Here is a 26,734-nt window from a genome sequence, read left to right as displayed (position 1 = left end):
GCATAAGCAGACAGTTACATATATTCAAAACAATAAACATTAGACAGTGCACACTATTCAGGGCATACAACAATATATATATTTACAGAATGGGGCAGGCTCCTAGGAATATAAGAGGTCCAGAGCTCAAGGCTGGTTGAAGAGCCAGGATTTGATTTTGGATTTGAAGGCACTAAAGCATTCTTCAGATCTGATGGTGAGGGGGAGGGCGTTCCAAAGCTTGGATAATAGGACGGGGAAGCTAGATCCACCCGCTTTTTGTAGTTTGAACCTAGGAATGGTTAGACAGTGGGTTTGGGCCGTTCACTGCGGGCGGGTGGGTGCGTGGCGAGAGAACCGGCTGCAGATGTACGGTGGGGCTTGTTTGGCTAGGCATTTGTGGGTAAGGCCTAAAACTTTCAGTGAAATTCTCTGTTTGACCGGTAGCCAGTGTAGGTTGGACCTCGATTCAGAGATGTGGTGGTTTCGCGGGATGTTTAGGGCTGCTCTAATGGTGTTATTCTGGGTGATTTGCAGTTTGTTCAGATCCTCTTGGCTAGTTCCAAGGTAGAGGGTGCTCCCATAGTCAATTCTGGCCATGATGAGAGTTCTGGCCAGTGTGACTGTGTTAGGGGTGGTCAGAAATGGTCTGCAAGCTGCAATAGGTTTGCAGGTGTATGCTGAGGAGGATCTGACTGCATTTGTTTGTCGAGATAGGGATAGGGTGGCGTCAAGATAGACGCCTAGAGTTTGTTGTCTTTCAAAACTTGGATGCTGTTGCCATCGATGATAAACGATTGGTAAGATGGCTCAAGTTTACTGAGGCGTTGCGTAGTGCCCAAGATGAGGAGCTCAGTCTTGTCATCGTTAAGGCATAACTGGTGTTGTGCCATCCAAGCTTGGATGACCAGGTAGACATCGTTCAGGGCTATAGTGTCAGCCAGGTAGTCATCAGTGATGGGAATGAGTATCTGGGTGTCGTCAGCGTAATTTGTATAGGAGACACCCAGATAGTCAAGTACATCAAAGAGTAGCTTTGTAACGACATTATAGAGCGTTGGCTACACACAAGAGCCCTGGGGGACGCCACAGTGAATAGGGGAAGGATCTGTAGCTGCAGATTGAGAGAGGACCCGCATAGATCTATTGCTCAAGAATGATTTGATCCAGGCCATGGCTGATGGTGAGAAATGGGCGGCCAAGTGAAGATGCTTGCATAAGATTTGGTGATTGACCAAATCGATGGCCGCAGAAAGGTCGAGTAGTAGTAGCAAGGCAAGTTTGCCGTTGTCCTTTAGCACTTCAATTTGGGTTTTTAAGTCTAGTAGAGCTGTCTCTGTTCCGTGTCTAGGGCGGAAACCAGATTGTCTAAGACCTAGAAGATTATTACCTTCCAATTTTTCTTGGATTTGCAGGTATGCTGCACGGGCTAGGATTTTTAACAGGAACGGGACAGTAGTAATGGGTCGGTAGTGAGTAGGTATGCTAGGGTCGAGGGAGGTTTTTTTGAGCAAGGGGATCACCCATGCATCCTTAAGGTTGTCGGGGACGGTTCCTGTTTTAAAGGAGGCGTTAATGAAGGATGTGATAAATGGGGCCAGATCGTGGGCAGATTCCTTAATAATTAGGGCAGGACAGGGATCACCCTGGCAGTTGGATGGTTTGATCCTCAGAATAATGTTTTCTACCTCCGCAGTGGTGAGCAGTGAGAAGGCAAATCGTTTGCAGTTGGGCAAGTCAGGGGAGAGGGCCATGGTAGGAGGGCGATTGTCCAGATTTCTTGTTTGGCTGTGATTTTAGATTGAAGCATGGAGATTTTATTCAGTAACGCTGCCTGAATGTTAGCACACCATTTGCTATCTTTAATGCAGGTGTCAGGGGGATAACGGGGGTTTCAAGCTCTTTTAAGATCTTAAATAGTTCCTTAGAGTTGGAGTCAGCATGTAGGATGCGATTATTAAGGGATTCTTTTTTCGCCTCTATAATGACTGCTTTATAGGTGAGCGAGGCCAGGAAAAAGCCATCTTTATGCGCATCAGAAGGGTGGCTTTTCCAACGGTTTTCGGCACAGCGTTTGGTTTTGCAGAGTACTCTTAGCTGTGGGGTGAACCAAGAGTTCAAGTGTGCTCGTGGTTTGGCCTTCCTCAATTTGATGGGGGCTATAGAATCTATGGCTGTCAGCATGCTGCAGTTCTAGATGTCAGCTAAGGCGGTAGGGTCGTTACAAGAGTCAGTGGCCGCTTTAAGTGTAGGGAGTAGTAAAGGGAGGAGTTTCTCTTTGGTTATGTCCTTTTTGTTTCTGGTCGGGAGAGCGGGCGCTATCACGGTTGGGATACGGGGGGGCGGCTTCAATATTAAAGGTGATAATGTGGTGGTCAGACCAGAGGCAGGGGGTAATGGCCAGGACATTGATATTGCAATTAGAGCTGGCCAGCCAGTCCAGGGTCCTGCCTTTAGAATGTGTGGGCTCTTGGATGTGCAAGGTGAAGCCAGAGTTAGAAATGGCGTTTTCCAGATCGAGTGCAATAGGATCTTTAGGGTCGCCGAGCCGAGTTTGGTGTTGGTCATTACTCTTATGTCCAGAGTGATTTTATAGATGATGGCTAGGCCGCCACCTCTAGAGTGGGAAGCAGAGGTGCGGTCACATCTCATTATGCTAAAGCCAGGTGGTATGGCAAGGGACAGTGAAGGGCCGGATGCGGCGTGTAGCCAGGTTTCGGCTATGGCAATGAAATCAAGATCTGACGATGTTATAAGGTCAGCTATGTCTAAGGCGTGCGCTGGGAGGGATCTAGCGTTGATAAGGGCGCCTTTGATGACAGGCAGTATCACCTCTGTAGAGGGGGGTTTGCTGTTGTTAAGTGCAGTGGGTGGGCGAAGGAGTGAGTGTCGTGTTTGCTTAGGGAGGTTACTGCGGGAAGGGCGTATGCAGAATCTGATGCCTAATCTTTTATTTCTAAGAGATAAGGGGCACGGTTGGTTCGGAGTAGGCTTCCTAGCGAAGTGTTCCAACCAGAGGGCTGGGTCGTTAAGGTAGGGGTTGATGTCGGTATTGAGGTGTTGGAGGCCTATGGTGGGTGTCATAGGGTCCATTGTGGAGGTCGCCATACGCAATGTTTGTGGGAACGGACTAGGGAGTGACAAAGTGTCAGATGGCTGAGAGTGAGTCGGCCGTATCCGATGCGTGTGTGGCTGAATGAAGATTGTTGCTTCAAGGGCAGAGAATGGAGCAGTATAAGGAAGATCGCCCTAAGGAGCATGGTGGATGGACACCTAGGGGATATGCTTCGTAGCTATGGGCAGGTTCAAATTTTAGCTAGGGCAATGCAAAACCAACAATAGGCAGGTTCGATTTTAGCTAGGGCAATGCAAAATCAACAATAGGCAGGTTCGATTTTAGCTAGGGCAATGCAAAATCAACAAATCAACAATTGGCAGGTTCGCTTTTAGCTAGGGCAATGCACAATCAACAGTAGGGTATATGTGGACTAAGGTGTGTGGATTTGGTGCATGCGGCAGTAAACAGTGGCAGATGGCGAACAGAGGGAGAGTCTAATCCGTATTAAGAGTCTAAAAGTTATTGCGTCCTATGGCATGGATTACAGATAGACATGCGGGTCGCAGTGTGGTCATAACATTATAAGCTCGATATGTGACCAAATAATCAGATCGTTAATCAGATCATCAACTCTTCGTGCCCAAGATTGATGTAGCCTTAAATGTCATAAAGATGGATACAGATACAGCAAAATCTCTCACATTGTTGCAGACAAGATGCTCTTTTAGGCCCTTTCGGGGTGCAGCGGGACGTTCATCTTCCGAATCCAGAGGCGGATGACATTACCAACGAGGGTCTTACTGTACCCAAGGGTATAAGCAAACATACCAATACAAGAGCAAAGAATACAAACCGCAGGCAAGGCAACGCACTGCTGATCCTTCACAAAGGAGCAGACAGCAAAAGCTCTCCGCTGGCCTCCATACACCCGCAACAGCAAGTAGGATGCAATCTAAGACACTATCGTCATCAATGGAACACAATAACATCAGACAAATGGGTTTTGGACAGCATTCAAAAAGGGCATACACTAGACTTCAAATACATTCCGCCACCCTCCCCTCCGGGGCAGTCACCACAGATGCATCTCAGTGTCCTCAGACAGGAAGTTATCGAAATGCTGAGAAAGCAGGCAATTCAGAAGGTGCCTCTAAAACAAGAAGGGAAAGGAACGTATTCCCGGTTCTTCGTAGTGAGAAAGCCTAACAAAACATGGCGGCCCATTTTGGACCTTCCAGTCTCACATAATTCATGAAAACACAAAAGTTCAAAATGATATCCCTGGCAGACGTCATCAAAGCAGTGCAAAAAGGCGACTTCCTAGCCTTGCTAGAACACAAACATGCCTACCTTCATGTACCAATCCACAAGACACACAGAATGTTTCTGAGGTTCAAGGTAAGACAAAGGCATTATCAGTGCAAAGTCCTCCCCTTCGGACTTAGAGCGGCGCTGAGGATGTTCTCAAAGTGTCTGGCCCCAGTGGCAGTATACCTGAGAAGAAAAGGATTACATGTTTATTCATATTTAGACGATTGACTAGTGAGAGCAAAGACAAAGCAGGAAGCGATTTGGATGATTCAGCAAACCAGAAATACACTTCTCCATAAACTACAAAAAGTCATGCTTACAGTCCTCCAACAGCTTGGTCTTCCGCGGTGCGTTTTTCAATACCAAATCTGCCCGGATTAGTGTGTCTCTCTGATCTGAGAAGGGAGTAGCCATTGCGAATGGCGAGAGGTATAGTGGGACCTGTTGCCTCATGCAACCAGGTTTCGGTCATGGCGAGCAGTTCTAGGTCCTTATCCAATATGAGGTCATGTATATATAGGGCATGGGCACAGAGTGAGTGTGCGTTGGTAAGGGTGAAAGTGAGGTGATCAGGTTTAGTGGCTGTAGGGAATGAGAGGGGGGTGTAGGTGGATGCACCTGGGTAGTTCGTGTCTCCATTGGAAGGTGGGTTGGTGCTTAACTCACCTGGGTAGTTTGGGAGTGTAGTCGTTTGTTTCTTTGAGTGATGGAATATGGTAGGTTATTAATGGTGTGGGTGCGGGAACGGAATCACTGTAGTCTAGCTGTGCCAGTGCAAGCTAGGAAGCTTGTTATTTTGTTTGTGGCTGTTAGGAATCGCTGTTCTACGCAATTCGGGGTTAAAGTACCTATGGAAAGAAACTTACCGGCACGTTTTACACCCAAAAAGAAATCCTTGGATGTTCGTTTTGCACGTTGCAGACGTCACCATAAATTACAACATCGAGCTCCGTTTCTCGCTCGTTACCGGTTGCCCTGGCAACGAGGAGGATGCTTCAGGCGCAGACACGCTGCCGTCAGCCGGTCACGTGACTAGGGGCACGTGACACGCATAGGATAAAGCCGGCCCCCAGACTGCTGCACAGCGCTTCTGATTGAAGTGTTTGGAACCGCTTCGTAATTCTTAGATTCCTCGTATCTTTGACCTGTATTTTGCCTTTTGGATATACCTGGTCCCTTGCCCCTTGTCTTCCTGTTTTGTTTCCCCATTTCTGCATACCAGATTGCCTTTGCCTTGTGATTCTGCTTTCCATTGCCTGCACATTGCCAACCCATTTCTGCATACCGGATTGCCTCTGCCTTGTGATTCTGCTTTCCATTGCCTGCACGTTGCCAACCCATTTCTGCATACCGGACTGCCCCTACCTGGTGAGTCTGACCATCTTGTCTGCACAGAGACCTACCTTCTTTGGACTCTTGAAACAGTTCGTAGGAAAACGCCTCAACCTCCACCGCATCGGATATTAGAGACTAGAGACTCTTTTTCTTCTAGGCGTCCTCGTGCCGTCAGGGTAGTCCTTGGGCATTTGGATTGTTGGAACTCTCAGGCGTCCTCGTTTCGTCGGGGTAGAATCTTGGACCTTGGACTTTGGGAACTTAGAACTGGGATGACAGACAGACTACGAAAACACCTAATGGTAAGAACCATTACCCCTTCCATGTATATTGTACACTAAAGAATTCTTACGCATAGATTTCTCAATAGACTCTTGTTTTGTTCTTGTGCTTACTTGCTTAGAAATTCCCAGGCTCTACTGAGAAAACCTCCGCTACCCGTCTGTATATCTGCGCTGACTACCACCGTTCAGGTTGGTGTAGTTGGTATTCTGTTACTTTTTGTCGTACGAGATTTCACAGTACTGACCTTGGTTTTTTCTCTATTATTCCCAGTTAGTGTCCACGGGTGTGTGTCTCCTCTTCCAACTATTTGATCCTTCTGTCTGTAAACATTGCACAGCAGAGGGTTACAATTATGGGAAGAATTCTACAGCGACTTCCAGAGTTTTCTGCTGTTCGTGCTCCTACCGTCCTTGCAATCCGGTGGCGAGTTCTAACAGTGGCGAGGGGTTCCATGCTGATGGACATAGGATCCGTGGTAGAGGAAAAGGGCTTGAGGTTTGTAGGGGTGTGGCCAGATGGGATCGGCAGGCAGTAGCTCCGGCCCAGGTGGCAACCAGACACAACAGGAGTTGTGGTAGTAGAGGCTTTCAGGTGGAGGCGGGGTAGAAAAAGCGTGAGAGGGGGAGTGGTGATGTGGGGAGAGCCGTAAAGATTAATACTTTTTTGTTATGAGTCAGGGGGTGAGCATAGGAATGTCAGAGTCGCATGCCGGTAGTTGGGCAGTGTTTTAGTGGAGGGCAGATACTCGGGTCCTCTTTTGGCTGGCAGAATGTCTGGTCGCTGAGTGTTAGGTAAGGGCTTAGGCGGCTGACATCTGGTGAGCTGGGTAGGTGGCTCGCAAGCAGCCAGTGCTTTAGTTGCAAGTGAGCATCTTTGTATGTCAGATGCTGACCGCGTCAGGAAGGAGTGCCGAAGTACAGGGCACTGGGTCCGGGCGGACGGTGCCCAGGTGGGCAATGCTTAAGTGCCAGATTTGTGTTTGCTCATATCCATAGGTGTAAATGTGGGTACACTGAAGGGCAAGGCACTGGGTAAGGGTCCATGCAAGGAAATCAGTGTCGAGGATTCCATTCTTCTTGGCAAGGCACAGAGGATGGGTATACTGGTCTTGAGCTTGGCAAGTGTTGTAGGTGTTCACAAGTCATTGTTAACAGCATTAAATACATGTGTGTTAGGTGAGAGATAGAGGGGCATAGGCGGTGCATAGGGGTGCATGTCATTACTGGCAGTATGACCATTGAGGCATTTCTGGTAACATGAACAACATCAATTTCAGGTGCAATGTAGGTAGTTGGGCAGTGTTTTAGTGGAGGGCAGATACTCGGGTCCTCTTTTGGCTGGCAGAATGTCTGGTCGCTGAGTGTTAGGTAAGGGCTTAGGCGGCTGACATCTGGTGAGCTGGGTAGGTGGCTCGCAAGCAGCCAGTGCTTTAGTTGCAAGTGAGCATCTTTGTATGTCAGATGCTGACCGCGTCAGGAAGGAGTGCCGAAGTCCAGGTCACTGGGTCCGGGCGGACGGTGCCCAGGTGGGCAATGCTTAAGTACCAGATTTGTTTTTTTGATCATATCCATAGGTGTAAATGTGGGTACACTGAAGGGCAAGGCACTGGGTAAGGGTCCATGCAAGGAAATCCATGTCGAGGATTCCATTCTTCTTGGCAAGGCACAGAGGATGGGTATACTGGTCTTGAGCTTGGCAAGTGTTGTAGGTGTTCACAAGTCATTGTTAACAGCATTAAATACATGTGTGTTAGGTGAGAGATAGAGGGGCATAGGCAGTGCATAGGGGTGCATGTCATTACTGGCAGTATGACCATTGAGGCATTTCTGGTAACATGAACAACATCAATTTCAGGTGCAATGTAGGCAGATATTTGCAGCGCAAAGGGCTGCAATCCATTTTTAGCAACATCATGTGAAAAACAGGGAGGAATTTGTGGCGCATAAGGGCGCACATCATTTTTGGCAGCATCAGGTGCAATACAGGTGGGCATTTTCAGCGCATGGGGGCAAACATCATTTTTTGCAGCATTAAATAAGAGCATATTTGGTTCAGTACATGTGGTCAATACAGGCAGGCATTGGTGGCGCATAAGGGCGTACGTCATTTTTGGCAGCATCAGGTGCAAACAGGTGAGCATTTGCAGCACAATGGGGCGCAAGTCATTTTTGGCATTATCGGGTGCAATACAGGAAGGCATTTGCAGCGCAAAGGGGCACAAGTCATTTTTGGCATTATCGGGTGCAATACAGGAAGGCATATGCAGTGCAAACTGGGAACTGGTGGAGACACCGACAAGCTGGGGCTTATGTAGCCCCAGGTAAAACTGATTCTCCCACTACCCCCATGCATACAGACATACATTTTATACAAGATACTAACCATTCTGGAGAGACAATTGGTTAACTTGTCGGGCCCAAGCTATTATTTCAGCAAGTTCTTTAGTACTAAGATATCAGCTGATGATTCAAACTATTAACACAACCATGTAGGGGAGCTTCTGATTAAGCGTGAATTGCAATTTAGAATAAGCTGTAATCCTAACCTGATAGCAGATCATGTCAATAACTCTACCTAATCGTTTCAGATCTGCATAGACAACATCCAACTAATATCTGTGTCCAAATCCACCACCACGAATAACACGATTGCATTCTGTCCATCTAATATCTGTAGTTGAATGGCAGACCAAGGTTGCTTCATCTAAGGGAAAACCATTATTGTTAACATTTGGTGTTGTCACAGAAGGTCCCAGGAACACACCAATTTACATATGATGTTCAAGGGTCGTTATTTTGATTTCAAACAGGCCTTATGCCCATCCCGCTGTAATGTAGGGATGGTCAAACCCACAAAAACCCAGATTTTCCCTTTACTCCGGATTGGTGCTATTGGTCGGTAAGCCCTACAATCTAAACTGTTTCTAGCTTTCGTTGGTGGCCTAGACAGATGGCATTTGCCTTATCAATCTAGACTTCCTTAGGGGCCAATATAGGGTTCCTAACTAAGCAACTGTCCCTAAGGTATTATTTTAACCCTATCTCTCTCTCTCTCTCTTCCCTCTTATTCTCCTCCCTCCTACTCTGCCACCTGTCTCTCCTCTCTCCTAATTCTTTCTCTTCAGTCCCTCCAATGTTCCTTTCCCTAGGGTCTACCTCCACCCTTCGATTTATTTCCTACTACTTGACTTGTATTACTCACCCTCTACAAACAAATTGTTCCCATTAAATCCCTCAGCAGTACTATTGACACCTCACCAAACCTTTAGAAATTGTCAACTTTACATTTCTTCAATAAATACTTCTCAGATTGTCTCCTTTTATCTGTTAAATATATTTTATAATGTGGATTTTAAACAAAAAATTCATTTTTGCATTTACGTTTCTGTGTTATTGGTGCATTTGAAACTACAGTGTGGAAGAGGCAAAGCATATAACTGCAAAATACTGGGCTTGCGGGACTCCTGATATTAGTTGCAAAAGGGTTGTCTGCTTTTAAGAATCAAGACTGCCTTGTTGTTCTGCTTGAATCATATTCTTTCTCGTCTTTGGCTTTGTTCACAGCTTTCCCCTGAGAACGCATATGATGTGCTATGTGTAGCAGACATGTACCTGTTGCCCGGACTGAAGCGACTGTGTGGAAGATCCCTGGCTCAAATGCTTGATGAAGACACTGTCATCCACATCTGGAAAGTAGCAAAGCTGTTCCAGCTGACGAGACTGGAGGACCAGTGTACAGAGTACATGGCAAAAATAATTGAGAAGGTACTGAAATGTTACGGAAGCTGAAGTTGAGGATGAGGCAGATAGCTCACCTGCACTAGAATTGGTATATCATGTCTTAGTCTTTCACACTCCTGGGATATCCACACCTCGGATACAAAGAATTGAGAATGTATTGTGATGTATAGGTAGATGAATTCATATAAATTGGCAATGCTTCTGTTCAGTTCCCCTGCTCCACCCATGTACACACTGGCTTCAATATGTCACTCCCTTATCTCCGCTTGGATGATTAAACACTTCTTTTAGATGCATCTCAATTCAGCTTATTTTTGGGATTGGCATTTAGTTTAACTTGGTTTCTCGTAGCTCCTTATGCCTCATTAGTTTGGATTCAAACAATGCTGGGGCTGTCTTGTGCTGTTATCTTTAGGCAGATCCCCAGAATGTAGTACATATGGACAGCATTGTGCTACTTTTTTCAGTTCAGGCATTTATTAACAGAATTTACGGTTATGTGGATATATTTTACTCCAGGGCTCTGCAGACTCTCAATGACTTTGTATTGAGGAGGTAAAGGAGAGTAAACTCTTTTATCTAATCCACCAGCCCCATGTTATTAGTGGCAGAGCCAGGGGGTAGTCGCCACCCTCTGTGACCCAGACCATGCCCAGTGTGTGTCCCTGCTACCTCCTGCAGGACCGCGCAGGACCCCCTTGATTGTGCACCAAGCAGTTCATTGTTCTAAAACTATACTTGCAGGAGTCAGTGACACATGCAAGCACTGAATATTGGAGGAGCACAGTTTGCAGGCAACCCATGTATTTCTTCTAGGTTGCTTCAGCTCACCTAAATGTGTGCCTGCAGGGTTACATGTCAGGCTCTCTGTCAGTCTATTCCTTCCTGCTGTCACTTTCGAGAGACAATTCCCACACACGAAGATACGTTTGAAAGAAAGTCTTTATACATACGTGTTTGAATATAATGTACTGCAATGCATTTGTGTGTTTGTGCGCATGTAAGAGTTTGAATGCATGTGTTTGTGAGAGTGTGTGTATATATATATATGCATTGTACATAGTCAGATTTTCACAACATAACTATTCCCCTAAATTGCATACGCTGCCTTTACATGGTCAGGCTTTTGACAGTAAAACTAGCCCCCTCTAAATTGCACATACTTTTATGAGCATGTTCAGGCTTAAAAGAACAGGGCTATTTCCTTAAATCAACATGTTGCACCAAATGTGGTCAGGATTTTGACCCCTAAATTCTCTAGCACATGGTCTTACATGGGTTCACATGCTATGAATATTCCCCGCCGTCAGGCTAGGAAACCTCTGTGATATAAAACAGTTAGCTTTAAGCTAAAAAAAACTGCTTGTTTGATCAACACACTCAAACTGTCCCGCTTGCTCTCTTTAATAGCCTATTGTTGTCGCTTTTGGCCATACTTCCCCAGTCAATGACATTGGTCCTCCCTAGCTCCACCCCTGGTGGCCATCTTCAGATTTTTACCGCACATTTTGTGTTGAGAGTCCTCGAGTTTAGCTTCTCATTTTGCCTATTTTAGGTAACTTTTTCATCCAATTTCTTCAAAGCCGTCACCATTGTGTCTTGTTGGCAGTGGGGATCCATTGCCGGTCTCGATCCCACCGTCTGTCAGATCGATACGTCATATGAGGCCACAAACAGAGTTTTGGGCCTAGTCCATGTGCCATGTCGGAGACCTAGAAGAAAAGCCTCTTCAAGGCCTGTTCCAGATGTGGTCAGAAGAATGCCTTCATCGAGGACCACCATCAAAATTGCATTTACTGCCTGAACCCAGACCATGTGGTGGAGGGATGCCCCATTTGCCAGTCTTTCTCCTTCCTCTAGGATGAGGAAGGTTCACCATCGGAGACTGGTCTTATAGCTGGAAAAATGAAGTCCACTGACTCGATTTCTGTGCGTAGTCATGCCTCAACCAGAGCTAGTAGGCCCGAAGATCGTACTCCCTTTGGCAAGAGATTGAGATCCTTTGAAGAGGCTTCCAACGGGAAGGTACCTAAAACGGTGAAGTTGTTGCACTCTCCGACTTCCTAGTCAACGAGCACTGCGGCAGCTGCATCTGTCGTCTGGATTGGCGACGGGCACAAAGGCCGGAAATCATCCACTCCATCACTGTCAACCCCGTTGATGAAACATCGATCAATGACATCAAGACGGTTATTGAAATCTTCACCATCGCCGACATTGTTGACCGCCAGGCATGCGGTACCGGTTGTTGTCACGTCTACAGGTTTGTTGACGACAGCAAACACCATCTCAATGGTCACAACGTCTATGTCAAGGGTTGCATTGCCTCTTAAGGCCTCCATCAGCCCCGCCTGGGTCTGTGCTGTCTGTACAACTTTTTCCAGGTGCGCCTTCCCGAGATGTTCCAGCAGAACCAGGGAACCACCTCCACATCCCCAGTTAGTCCCGCCAGGGTGTTGACACCAGCACCTGTCTCCGCTCCTGCCATCCTGTCGGAGGAGGAAGAAGAAGAAGAGGTCTTTGGCTCACACCCTATGGATGCTGGTGTTGGCCTGCTTCCAAAGCCAGCCCCACGGCCTGCACAACCCCTTCTGCCAGCCCACCTTAGGAGCCTGTGGCCTCATGCTCCAATCTTGATGCCACAGGCTCTGAGAGATGCATTGCCAAGAGAGGTTTCTGTGGACATTTTGTCGACTCTCCACACTCTGGTCTCAGAGATTCAGCAGCAGCTACTGCTTGAGGCGCCTAGTCCTCCTGGTGCTCTTGTAGTTTCCGGCACCAGCCCCTGTGGCCAGTCCACCAAGACCATCTCCGCCCACCTGGCTCCGCCCCCTTCAGTGCCTGCAGTCACGCCGCCACCTTCTGTTCCACGGCCCTCTATTGTAGAGGATTTGGTCCTGACAGGAACGGACACTAATACAGACACCAAACCGAATACAGATGGTACCCAGGCTACAGATGAATTTGACGACTATGTCCCTACAGACAGTGAGCCTCCAGATGTTGACCTATCATCTAGGGACTCTCCCCCGGCGATGACCTTCTGGGCTACCAAACCTTTCAACCTGGTTCCAGAATATAAGGAGGAGGGATGAATTCCTTTTCCAGCACTGTTAATCCTTCAAAAATACTGTGATCTCAGTTCCGCTTCTGGATAACGTCTGGGAGGACGGTCTGCTGTTGATGCAAAAGCCCTTTTCTGCTCAAAAGGAGAGGCTGGACAAGAAATATAGGGTCCCAGATATAGATCCTAAATGCCTCAGAGGCCATCCAACCTAACCACTCCTTGCAACCTCTACAGTTGAGGCCTATCCATTCTTGCACGCTACAACAGAGAACTGTGGTACACAATGGGAGCCATCCTCGATTTCCGACAAGAAAGCGGAGGCCATGGCCATCTTTCAGGAGGGGGAAGTTGCATTTGATCATACAATCACGGTCACCCTTGACATTGCATCTCTGGTTTCTGGCAAATGGGCAACAGGGTAGCCCTACGCCGTCAAGGTTGGCTAAAGCCCACGAATTGCAGGCAGGACGTCCAAGGCAAGGTTGTCAACATGCTTTTCGATGGGGATAACCTTTTCGTCAAGTCAGTGGATTAGTCCCTTCTTGCCATCAAGACAGAAAGCAGACAGCCCGCTCGCTGTGCACGCTGCAACAGAGGAAGCAGACCTTTTGCTCCCAGAAAGGAAAGGTCTCCCGAGTTGCTCAGCCCCTTCTACTGTCACCCCTCCACTACTCTGGAGGCATATTGAGGCCGTTCCCAGACCTATAGGGGACATTGTTGTCCGCAAGCCACCAGGACATAGACCCAGAAGGAAGCCTGACCAGGCCCAGCCCGAGCTCCCACTTCAGCACCCCAGTGGGAGGCCGACTATCTCAGTTTGTCAACATGTGGCGCAACATCTCAACGGACAAATGGGTGCTCAACGTCATTTAGCAGGGTCACTCTCCGTAGCTCCAAGATAAGTGCCCACGCATTCCGCCCGTGATGAGACCAGAACAGCACAGTGCCAAACTCCTCAAGGAAGTTAAGGCCATGCTGCCGAAAACGGCTATAGAACAGGTCCCTGTGCATCTCGGTGACTCCAGAAGTATACTCCCGATACTTTAAGGTTCGCAAGAAGTCAGGCGGGTGGAGGCCCATCCTGGACTTGTGTTGTCTAAACTAATTCCTAAAGTCCTAAAAATTCAGGTTGATCACATTTCAGCACGTGCTCAGCCAACTGTAAGAGGGGAAGTTGCTCGCAAGGCTGCACCTGAAAGATGCATATTTCCACATCCTCATTCACCCGAAGCATCAGGAGTTTCTATGGTTCGTTGTCCAATGAAAACATTACCAATTCAAGGCGTTACCCTTCAGCCTCAAATCAGCCCAGAGAATGCTTAGCCCCTGTGGCGGTGTTCCTTCATCAGAAGGGAGGGTACATCTACCCATACCTGAATGACTGGCTGCTCCAGTCTCGTTCTCACGCCCAGGCGGCGCAACATAGAGACAGTCCACAATCTTAACCTCTCGGCAGGGAGCTGTGGTTCTGCCAAGAGGGGGAGCTCCAGCAAGCTCAAGCCTCCTGGATCTTCAGTAAGTGGATCCGGCCTCAGATCGACCAGTTTGCAACAGCAGCTAATACCAATTGTCAGCGGTTTGAGAGCAGGTATCCTCAGGCAAAGAGTCTGGGACACGTCTTCTCGTTCCTGTGGGAGGGCCTATTTCTTTACGCATTCCCACCAATTCTGCTGCTCCTACGTGTGATCAACACACTCAAACTGTCCCGCTGCAAGATGATCCTCATTGCACTAGCGTGGCCCAGATAGATCTGGTGCACGGACCTTCTTCACCTGTCTGGTTCCGGCCATCAAGCTGACTCCTCTTCTGGACCTGCTATCCAGAAAAGGAGGGGCAATCTTGCACCACAGCCCACCGTCCATGAACCTGTCGGCATGACTACAGCAGCCTTAGAATTTGGGCATTTGTCACTGCTGTTGGAATGCAAGAAGATTCTAGCCAAGGCCAGGGCTCTGTCTATACTTGCATGCAACAAACACAAGTGGAGCCGTTTTACAGTGTGGTACCAGTTGCAGAAGATCTCTCCACAGTGGGCCTCTGTGCTGCAACTTCTGCCTTACCTGCTCTTGCTGGCTAAGGCTGGCATTGCCCATGCATCCATCTAAGTACAATTTGCTGCATACCCTGTTATACTCCTTGCAGGCTCTACCTGTGGTTTCACAGGCTTGTGAAGGAGTTCCTCAAGGGCCGCTTCAGGACATTCCCTCCGGTGAAGTCTCCTGCCCCGGCTTTGGAGTTTAATGTGTGCCTGTCTAAACTGATGGGTGCTCCATTTGAGCCAATGCATCGGGCATCTTTGAAGTTCCTCTTGTGGAAGACAGCCTTTCTGGTGGTGATCACTTCAGCCAGGTGTATTGGAGACCTCCAGGCTTTATCCTGCAAGCCTCCATACTTATCTTTACATCCAGCCAAGGTGGTTCTACAAACTGATCCGTCATTTATGCCAAAGGTCCCGTCTGACTTTTATTCAAACAAACCTTTAGTCTTTCCAGTTTTCTCCACAAACCCTTTAGCGCCTGATGAAAGGTCCTTGCTTTTGATGGACGTGTGGCATGCCTTAAAATTCTACGTGGCACACAATAGAGATTTTGGAAAGAGTTCTCAACTTTTCATCAACTTTGGACCTGTGGGGCATAGAAAGGCCCTGTCGAAGGCTTCCATCTCCAGATTGTTTTCCCGCTTTATCATGCACTGCCATCAGTTGGCCAACAGACCATTGCCAGGCCGACGAGAGCCCATTCCACCAGAGCCATTCCTTCGACTACGGCGTTCTTCTTTGGTATTCCCCTGCTGGATATCTGTAGGGCTACTATGTGGAAGTCTACTCACACCTTCATGAGATTCTACTGTGTCGACAGGGATTCCAGAGAGGTGTCTTGTGTCGGACAAGCGGTGCTTCACAACCTATTTTCTTGAGGTAAGGGTGTTCCAGGGGTACATCTAATTGCTTCTGTTGACCCTTGCCACCACCTATGGTTGTGTATATGCACTGCTATATAATCGTATACATAGCATGTGAATCCACGTAAGACCCCATTCCGGAGAAGGAACTAGTTACTGCCCTGTAACTCTTGTTCTCCAGCATGGGTCTTACAAGGATTGACATGCGAACCCTCCCTCCTGTCCCCTCTATGGCTCTTCTTGGCCTACTGCCACTTTACATGCACAACCAAATCTGCAGATGGCCACCAGGGGTGGTGCTAAGCAGGGCCAATGTCATTGGCTGGGGCAGTATGAATCAAAAGGGACAGCAATAGGCTATTAAAGAGACAATCGTTTTTTTAGCTTAAAGCTATACTGCTTTATATTCCTGAGGATTTGCTGCGTGATGACGGTGAATATTCATAGCATGTGAATCCATGTAAGACCCATGCTGGAGAATAAGAGTTATAGGTAAGTAACTTGTTCCTTGCTTCTGCTGCACCCTGCAGGGTCAGGATTTGGACAGCAAAGCTCTCCGATAAATTGTATACACTGTATTTTATATGCCCAATCTTTGGACAGCAGAGCTCTTCCCCTAAATGAAGAGGCCTCACGTCAAAGGAAAGTAGCACATGACCAGGCAACCAAAGGGAGCCCACATGACTAAACCTTGTATTTTTAGAGGTTTTGGATCCAGTTTCAGAACAACTCTGACATGTATCCCAGGAATCAAACTAAATTGTGTAAACATTGTAAATACTAGAGCACAAATCAGTCAACCCCTGAAAGGTAGACTCTTTCTTCCTTCCTTTATTTTGTAGAGTATGCAGCTGCTAATGGGTGCTATATCACCTTCCTGACTCAAGGAGATCCCTCTGGGGAAATCTCACATCTTGTGCATATGCTAATACTTGACAACCTCTCCCCATCCCTTGAAGGAAATTGCTTACAATTTGGATGAATACTGCAATTCTGTTTTTGCCCTTGTTTCACCATAGATCTTTACTTAACAAGGGGAAAGAAAGACTTAAAACATGAGATTGTAGTGTTATTGGACTGTTCATTCTCTCCCCACCACACAAATGCTATTTCTTTCACTGCCAACATGCTTCTTGTCTCCTCCCTGCAGCCACTGTACACCATATAGTTCAAGGGATGGTGCACTTCCAGGATTGGAGAGCTTTGTGGTGCAGTTTGAGGAATCCACCCACACTCCACTTTCTGTTTTGGTCCTTGTTTCATTGTGAAGACCTCCCTGCATGGTTACATTGCTATAGAAGCCAAGTTCTGAGGCAGCCTCAACACCTGGTGATTTGCTGCCTTTGAGGTTGTGGGGGAATTTAGGGATTATAGCCCCCGCCCCAACTTCCTAACACACATCATTAGCTACTCTGTCGGTGCTTATCTGGCCATCAAACGTCACAGCAGGTCAGCATATTAGTGTTGAGACATTACTCATCCTGCCAACCAACATATTAAGGAAGGTGAAATGGGTTCCTTTGGTCCTCAACATAAAAGCAGAACTTTCTCTGAGCCAAACGTGCTTGCCTCCCATAACTCTTAAGCATATATTTTATGAGTGGAGTTTCTAGACGCCCCATTTCTCTCATCTAACAACTTGCAGATGCTTGTTTTGTTGCACATGGGGTACAACATATCTGAGAGAGAAAGAGAGAAGATGGGGATTGACAGTGACAACGTGAGGTAGTGAAATGGCTCTGCCTCCAAGAGGCCACTGGAAGGCGTGTAGGATTGCAGGTTGTTTTTTCTTTGTAAGGCATACTCTCTTCTTCCGCAGACTGACTTCCCTATAAGATCTCCTACCATTTTACACTTCACATACACAAATTCCCCTAATAGGACCAGAAGGATGTAGCCCATCACATCTTGGGCTCTTCCCTGTGGATAACTCTCTGACAAACCCAAAGAAAGCAGATTGGAACGCATGAACTAAGTTCTTCAGACCCACACCCCCCAGCATCACAGATTTCGCATCTGCATTTGCCTCTCTCACTTTTTTCCCACTAGTGACACCACGGTTTTTATTAGTCACACACAGCCAAAAGCTGCAGAAGGACTCTTTACAAGAACAATTTACATGTTTGTGTATGCGTGATGGAGACTGATTTTGTGTGTCTGTGCGTGCAAGTGCAAAATAAGCATGTGTCTGCCGGTATAGAGTGCAGCATCATAAAAAGTGATTTTTGGTGGAAAGGTTTTATTTATTTTTGTTTTATTGTTAATTTGTAAGATGCACATCAAGTAAATTGTGTTTCAAAGCGCTCCTAGGGAAACAGGGAGGGAACATGGTAATGAAAATGAAATATAACGATTAAGAAAGAGGTGGACAAACTAGGCCTTGTGAGCATTCTGAATCTGCAAGTGCAGAGAGAGAGAGAAGGGATGAGGAGTGGGGGGGGGTTCTTGGTGTATCAAGATGGATGTGTTAGAGACTGAGCAGCTGTAAGTACCTAGGTGGAGTGGCCCCAATAAATTAAGTTTAGGCCTATGGTGGCATAGGCTAGTGGGTGCCAAAGCCAAGTGCTAGGTGTAGGCTGTAGGCAATTGGGTGTGGGAGGCCAGGACCCAGGAGGACACATAAGATCCCTGGTCACCAATCTCAACAACTGTGGGATTTAGCAGAGGAGGGAGGAAGGGAAGGGGGAGGTGAAAAGGAAAGTCTTGAGGAGCTTCCAGAATTTGACGTAGTCTGGCTCAAAACAAAGAGGAAGATTGTGTTACGCTCACCTGGTCTCTGTGGAGGCGTTGGGGCACGATTGCAGCCCTCCCTGAACTTGAATCACCCCTTTCATGCCTCTCCCTCAGTATAAAAGCTGTGAGCGGTGGTATATGGTGATACTGCTCGTGCGTGGAGATAAGAGTGCGTCAGTCCTCCAATCTGTGATTGTTGTACCTCTCAAACCCTTCATCCCAAAGTACGGTTTCTGTTAGCATACGCCAGCCCATAAAGCTGTGAATTATGGAACATGAACTCTCCGTCCTGCTACTTCTAGCAGGGGCACGTCGAATGGGATCTAGTTCCTTCACTGATCCCTGATAAGGATTATTCCAGTCCAGCTGTGACTATGCTTCTCCTTATTAATGGTAAGTCTTTCTTGAGCTCTTGTGATGCTGTTCGTTCTGTTTAATGTCTTTATATGTTGCTCCTATTTATGCCCGCAATAATGTCTCTCTTCTGTTTTCTTCCCTTAGATGGAAATGTGGCCTCAATGCAGCTGTGAGACACGGCCGGATGGAAGATGGATGCTACCGCAATGTTGGACAGCAGGTTAAGTGATGGTTTAAGGAAAAGCGCGAAGTATGGCGAAGCGCAATCTTAAACTGACTGTTTTTTTCGATGTCTAACCTTGTCTTCTGTTTTTCCTTGCAGGCACCGCTGTCGACGATGGAGTGTGTCATGCTGCGGTGCCAAGATGAAGATTTCGGCGTTCCGGAAAGTGTAAATATGAATACTTGGTTCGCCGAAGAGATGTACAGATAAGAACAGCTTCCCCCAGTTTGTAAGTATGCTGGCAGGAAGCAGGATGTCCAGGAAGCAGGATCTTCAAAGGTAAGTCTGACCTCAGGCGACGGTGAGCTTTACGCTGCTTGCAAGTGCAGAGTAACGCAAAGTGTCTGTCTTGAGGATCGAGGCAGCTTATATAGCTAAGATCGTGGGCACGCCCATTAGGGCCGGCTTACCAGCCACACCCTGCCACTCCTAGAGATTGAGCACGTGTGAAGGCAATCCATTAGCAGCCACACCCAAGAATACACTTGGAGCTGCTTAATGGATGGAATGTTCAAGGTTAATGCATCCTGCTTAATGGATGGAATGTTCATGGTTAATGCATCTGAAGTGCTATGTCTATAATGAAAGCTTTTCTGTGTTAAATGGATGTTCTTGTTTACTTTTGTTCATGAGCCTGGTGCCAAAGGTGCCCGGACAGTGTCCACCCAGGTCTCCTGTGCATGCGACCCCTGCATGCCTGTGCCCCTGACTTAATGGCCATGACAGGGGGAGGCTATGCCCTAGGAGGGAGCCTGTTGAGGAACTAGATCGGCCACCAGCTTGCTGTTTAAGAAAGCGATTGACACACAGAAAGCTGGTGGCGGCGAAACGTAAGGATCTAGAGGGAGAGTATTTAGTGACAGCAAGTTATAGAGTTATAGATATTGTAGTCCCTGGCCCCAGACAGCTTTGTGGGTGATGCAGAGTGATTTGAATTTGATCCTTGCAGCAACCGGGAGCCAGCGGAGAGTTTTTAGGGCTGGAGAGATGTGGTCCCTGGGCTTGAGGCCAAAAACAAGTCTTTCAGACCTTTTTTGGATTAGCTAGAGGGGGCACCGTAGAGAAGAAGAGGGTAGATTAAGAAAGAGGTTATTGCAGTAGTCTAGCCTAGAGAGAACCAGAGCTCTAGAGACATTGAACTTCTGGGGAAATTGAGGAAAGGAAGAATTCCTTTAAGGAGGTGGAGTTGAAAGTGGGACTTCTTGGCAAGGTCCTGATTTTGAGGGATGAAGGAAAGAGAGGAGTCAAAGATGACTCCAATATTTCTGGCTTCAGATGAAGGAGAAGGGGGAGAGCACATAGTGGGAGTAGGAGTCCCAATAGGAAGGATCCCAGTTTTTCTGGCGTTGAGGCAGAGATCATTGGAATTAAACCAGGACTGGATGGCAGATAGGCAGTCAGGAATGATGGAGGAAGTAAGAAGAGGATCAGAGCGAAGTTTGAAGAAGAGTTGTGTGTCGTCTGAATCATCCTGAAGGTTTTGGGAGAAGGTGGAAATGAGGTGTGCAAGCGGAGCAAGGTAGTTGTTAAAGAGACAGGGAGAAAGGTTGGAGCCCTGGGGGACGCCGCAGGTGGCGATAGAGGTGGGTGGGGAGAAAGAGCGCAGAAAAACCTGGGACGGACAGTCGCTGGGGAAGGAGGTCAGCCAGTCCAGTGCCTGCTCCAAGATACCTAGGCTATCGTGGAGCCGTTTTATGAGGATGGAGTGGTTAACCATATCGAATGCAGAGGAGAGATTAAGTAGAATGAGTACAGCTGGAGGGCTGGAATCAAGAGATGCGAGCAGTTCCTTGCCACGGTTCAGAAGAGCAGTTTCCGTGCCTTTGGATACTCGAAATCCTGATTGATGGTCATGGAGGCAACCAACAAGTTCAGTGTGCTGGGTTAGTTGGGGGAAGCCCAGCCTCTCCAAGAGTTTCCCAAGGAAGGGAGTGATGGGTCTGCAGAAGGTTTTTTTCAGGAGAGGGTGCAAAAAGGAGCGCTTGAGGGAGGAGGGGAAAGATCCAGTAGCAAAAGAGTGGTTGCAGAAATCAGCGAGTGCAGAGGCAAGGGTGCCAATATTGTTCTTAATGGTTCTGGAGGAGAAGGGGGAAACCTGTTTGGAGGAGACTTTCATGGAGCAGACAACTCTGGTGACCTCATTAGGTGTGGTAGGAGAGGAGGCACAGGGAGGATGGGGGGGTCATAGGAGGCAAGGGCCTGGGTGAAGGGGAGCGGGGTAGAAGGATGCTAGGTTGCACAGGATATTCCTGGGTTTTATTGCCTTTGGAGTAGGCGACATGGCAGTTAGTCAGAGGGTGAGCCTGAGGTCTGCCACTTCCGTTCCGTAGCTCTGCACTTGCATTTCAGGGCTGCAAGTTCGGGGTGTACCAGTTGTTACGCTTAGAGGCAGGTTTCTGGCGGTTCCTCATGACTGGGGCAAGAATGTCCAGAGTGTTAGTAATGGCAAGATGGAGGTTGCTGAGAGCCGAGTCTGTGGTAGAGTCTGCGTGGTGGGTGGGGGAGGGATGAAGGTGGATGCAAAAACAGCAACTGACACACTCGTTTCATCGGACGGATGTTTGTGAACGAGGTTGGCAGGGCTGCAGGAGGTGCGGTCAGAGGGACGAGAGTATCCAAGTAAGAGTAGAGGAGAGAGTGGTCTGACCAGGAGTGCAGAGTTATCAGTGGGGAGGATAGTGAGAGATCAGAGTGGATGAAGGCATCAAGAGTGTGTCCAGCAGAGTGGGTCAGACCCGAAGGGAGAATGGAGAGGGAGAGCAAGGTGCAAAGGTCACAGAAGAGAGTGGATGCTGTGATTGAGGAGTTCAGATGGATGTTGAAATCTCACATGAGAAAGAGTTTAGGGGAGGTTGTGAGGAGAGAGGAGGAGAGAGGAGGAGAAATCGGCCCATTCCGAGAGGAACAAAGTGACGGGGCCTGGTGGTCAATAGATAGTGGCAATGGTCAGAGAGGAGGAGGGAGCGATGACCAGCTTGCTAACCAGCCTCTCAAAGGAAGAGTAAGACTGGGTGGGTATGAGGGAGGAAGGGACCAAACTCGGGGAAAATCGGAGCAATCCCACTGGCAGCACAGTTAGGGCGAGGCTTGGAGATAATCTTGTAGCGATCAAGGAGAAGGGAGTCAAAAGCAGTGACTGAGCTGGCATTGAACCACGTCTCGGTAAGAGTGAGGATATCAAGGTCAATGTGTTCAAGAAGGAGGCAGATGTCAGCAGAGTGTTTGGTGACTGAGCAAGCATTAAATGCGGCTAGGTGCAGGAGGTCTACATCTTTGAAGGTTTTCCAAGGAGGGGTACATGGGCGTGGTACACCAGTTGGCCGGGGGGCAGAGAGAGAGAGTGGAAGGGAGAGTAGCAGGTGTGGGAAGGAAGTTAATGAGGGACGGCAGGCACCGGTCAAAGAGTAGGAGGATGGGCAGAGTGCCCTGAACCAGGATAGTGCCAGTGTGATAAACATTAATGATACACCTGGATGATGTGAAGCCCACCAAGAGGATTTGGTGCCACCATTAATGGAAGAGGATGTTTGACGGGGGAGAGTAGAGATGAGGAGTGTATAGACCTGGGGCTGGAACTGACATGGGGGGTTTCAGCAAGTCACAGATAATCTCTATCAATGGTAACTTCACTAACCTTTATCGGTTGGCAGCTGCTGTGGAGTGGAAACCCCCCAGGAGACTCTGTCTCCCTCTGCCTATGTGTCAAGGATCAGAGAGGTACAGAAGCCCCAGGGAAACCCTGTGGGGTAGAAAGCCCAGATGTCAGGAGTTAGGAGCGATGACACTGCGGGTATTCTTCTAAACGATGATGACGCGGGCTAGAGACCCTTCAGGGATGCACTGCATCAGAGCGTCTGATAGACAAAGATAAAAGTCTGAAGAGATCAGGAGCGAGAGACAGCAGGAGACTGATGTACCTTATAGTGGAAACGAGAGTAGAGAAGCTCTGGGAAGTTCTGAGATGACTGTGTGTCTTCTGCTGTAAGGAGGGAGTCCATTAGAATTCTATGTAGTCGTTAGGGGGAGAATGACAAATAAGGATTGACAATAGAGTGCCCACCTGAGTGTGGCCTGAGTGGAGAGCTCGAGAGTTGTAGGCACTCGAGGGCTCGCACTAGGGACCTGCTTCAGACTGCAAGCATACCCGCATAATTAACTTACCTGGCTGATAGATAGAAAAGGGTAAGGGCGGATAATCACAGAAGAGGGTGAATGCGAAAGCAGGTTGCAGGAGATTCCTACTGTGTCTCCGGCGTAGGAGGAGATGAAGGAGATACTTGGATCCGGCGAGTCTCTGACAAGAGTAAAGGAGGAATGATGCCAGGGAGAATCTGAGGTAGAGCGGGGTGAATCGGGAAGCGGGAGAAGCCGTGACAGTCCGACGACTGGTCTAGGAGGGAGGATCTGTGGAAATAGCTGTTTTAGGACAGAACAAGGCAAGGAACAGAAACACATGAATTTCCCTATGAATCACACTTACAAAGCGCCAATTGCTGGAGTAGCGACGCACTGTTCCTCAGTCGCGTTCTGTTGGTATTCTGCTCCGGAAAGGCGGCAGGGGCTAGCACGCACAGTAGAGTCCAGGGAGAATGGATACCTCTGGGTAACGGGTTCTTCCCCGGCACAATCAGGACCAACGCCTTTAGGGAGATATGACAGGGACAGAGAAGAGGATATCAATGAAGACCTGTCTGAAAATTGCACTGAAATAGGTGTCCGCGATGGGCAGGCCAGGGTTAGTGATCAGGATATTGTTTTTATGCTTTTTCCTTCTAGACTTCATGAGAGAGTGAGGATAGGTGATAGCGTAGCAGTTAGAGAAGATATGGGAGATGTTTAGTGCCATAAGGGTGGCAGAGGATAGTTGAAGGAAAGAGGAGTGGCTGCACAGCACCGTCCTAGCACAAATTCACAAGGCGGCCTAGTAGTTGCAAAAGGACACAAAATGTAATCAAAAGGCGTGCATAGATGTTAAAAAACACACACCAGGATTCAAATTTCCAAAGAGGGACACAGAATGCAATGCAAAAAGGGGTACAAAGATGTGAAAAAACACACACGAGGATTTGAATATCCAAAAAGGGACACAATATGCAATGCAAAAAGGGTGCAAAGATATTAAAGAACTCACACCAGGATTCGAATTTCCAAAAAAGAGAGACAAAATGCAAAGCAAAAAGGGGTGCAAAGATGTTAAAAAATACTCACCAGGATTCGAATTTCCAAAAAGGAACAAAAAATTCAATGCAAAAAGGTGTGCAAAGATGTTAAAAACACACACTAGGATTCGAATTTCCAAAAAGGGACAGTAAAACGGAGAAGCAGATGATGTCAGGCAAGCAAGGAAGGCAGAGTGAAATAGGAACAGTTTGGTTGAGAGTTAGTGAAGGAGGCAGTGGCAATGTGCAGCCATCACTCACTGGTAGGTCTGTAGAGAGCGTAGAGGTGGAGGGGTACACATACATTTTCCATACACCATCAATACAATGATGGATTTAAAAAAGGAGGAAATTCCTTATGCCTATAATGTGAGAGTAGTGCAGGCCATTGTAGCTAAAAATATACAACACAATCCAAGTAGCCATCATTGCAAGTTCACCCTCCAATTAAAGGCACACAGCAATGCATTGTTAAAAAGCTTGTTTTGTTTGCTCCATGTAGAAAACTGTCATATTTACTACCAGCAAGGATTTCCCCTCTTCCTTAGAGTTATTATCAGGCTTAGATATTCTCACCCTCTAGCTGAGGATTGCCCTCCTGTGGCAATAGTAAAATACATTTTAACACATTTGTTTTCATTTAGCAACTTTTCCGCCAAAGTTTCCTATGGAACCCCATTCTTTTTGCTCAGTTCTTTTATTCTGTGCTGACTTTTTGAAGGGAAACAAAGCCTTCACCTCCCTTGCCTTTTGCTCATTTGTTATGGGGTAAATTACTAGACCTTCAAATATCAATACTGGGAATCGGTTTCCCTTGTGAATTCTTGTATTTTTTATATTGCACACCGCAATTTACAGTGCAGTGCAATGGGGATACTTTGTATCACCCTATTGTTTTACATGTGGGATTTATGGTTACTTTTATATGTGCTGTGAGGGAGTAAGACCCAGACACAGTGGCATTTTCAGTGTTTACGTTGACCGTTGGCTCAGCTACTTTCCCAAATTAGGCCCACCTCTAGAATTAGTAAGTGCGCCTTTTTTCAATAAAGCAAGTTTATTGTACAGACTGCCATGAAGGGGCTTAGATGACATCTTACAGTTACACTAACCCTGGTCTCCCTGAACCACACATAGAACACACATTACATACAGCTTGCAACAGTTAATACACTCCTCCAGATAATGTTACAAAGGCATCCCCCAAACATGATTGGTTGCCCTGTACAAGACATCTAAAACCCACACACTGGATAGACATTATAACACAATCCCTTAAAAACCTATAATTATAAGATTTACATTTCCAACACACGCCTTCCCCAAAACCTCTGCATATTGTCTGGCAGCCTTTCCTCTTAGTTAAACAATAACAGAATTCCTATTAATGACGGGCACGGACCTGCCCCAAAAATACCTAAGGTCATGAAGACGAGAGAAAGACATGATTCCCATTTCACCTATTCGTGTTTGCTAATCCTATTGCCAAATCTGTCCGGTGTCTGATTTTTTTATGACTTCTAACTGACTGAACTTACATATTCACATGAGTTCCGTCCACTCTCTGACAACACAATTGCTTTCCTGAAATATATTACTACTGACCTCCGCAAGTGCCTTGGGAGAGGCCACCTGTTCCAAACAACCCTGCGGGTTCACAGAATGCCTATCCTTGACAACAATGAGCTTGCCTGTTTACCAGACATCATATCTTCCCTTTGCCATCCAGCACTTGAGCCATCTGCAAACTGACTGCAGCCACTCTGTTGACCAACTTCCAAAACCTGTTCCCTGACTGCTGACGGGGCCTTACCAAGCCTTTGCCACGATTGCGAAAACATCCTTCTAATTAATCCACAATACGAAGACCCATGATACCCAGAGCAACCACACCTCATATATTGCATATCTTTTACTAAATTCAAAAAATACTTCCCATACATGTAACATTAAGTGTGCATGTTTATACCTATTATGATCTCCTCTCATAACACCCATCCATACAGCTAAACTCCACATGCACATATTTATCGCCTGCTTTACTTGAGTGGGGGATGGGGGGTCCTCCGTGTGGCAATGTTTCATCATTATCTTTCTGTGCGCATGTTAATCCGCAAATGTATCACCTCTACACAAAATAACACAAAGCAATCTAAATGTAACACATCCCATTTACCATTAATATTGTAATATTTTTAGCAATTTGTGAAAGTGACAGAAATGACGATGATGTGTCCACCCCCCAGTCAGTGGTATAGCGTGCACAGTTTGAACTTTTCCAATTTCCCAACATTCCCCCCCTTTACTTATTCCATTAACTAACCTCCCAATTTCCAAATGAACAATCTCTCTATCTTTATGAAACAAATCTTTACAACCATTTCCCCATACTCCTCCGCTAGACAACCCCAATTTGACTACACATTCACTCCAACCTGAGGAAGGACGGAACCCTCCTTCAATCATTCCAAAATCAGTAGTGTCCATGTGAAGAGAATTGGTCCTATACCTAGCCTTAGATGGGGTTACAAGAAACATGGCAGTACTCCTAGGCATCTGAGTCAAGCAATATAGAAGGCATAACTG

At 47.2% G+C, this 26,734-nt stretch overlaps 1 protein-coding gene across 2 annotated transcripts in view; it reads left to right on the top strand.

The window, feature by feature from the left end:
* ABTB1 (ankyrin repeat and BTB domain containing 1) overlaps nucleotides 1-26,734 on the top strand; it is an 870,760-nt gene that overhangs the window by 742,547 nt on the left and 101,479 nt on the right. For both annotated transcript variants that reach the window (XM_069643370.1, XM_069643371.1), the window contains one exon: nucleotides 9,532-9,732. In XM_069643370.1, the coding sequence (XP_069499471.1) occupies nucleotides 9,532-9,732 (201 nt within the window). The remainder of the gene's footprint in view (nucleotides 1-9,531; nucleotides 9,733-26,734) is intronic.

This window comes from Ambystoma mexicanum, chromosome 2p (assembly GCF_040938575.1).
Source record: "Ambystoma mexicanum isolate Mex_15411 chromosome 2p, UKY_AmexF1_1, whole genome shotgun sequence".
Classification (NCBI taxonomy): Eukaryota; Metazoa; Chordata; class Amphibia; order Caudata; family Ambystomatidae; genus Ambystoma; species Ambystoma mexicanum.
This window is presented reverse-complemented; position numbering and strand designations above follow the sequence as displayed.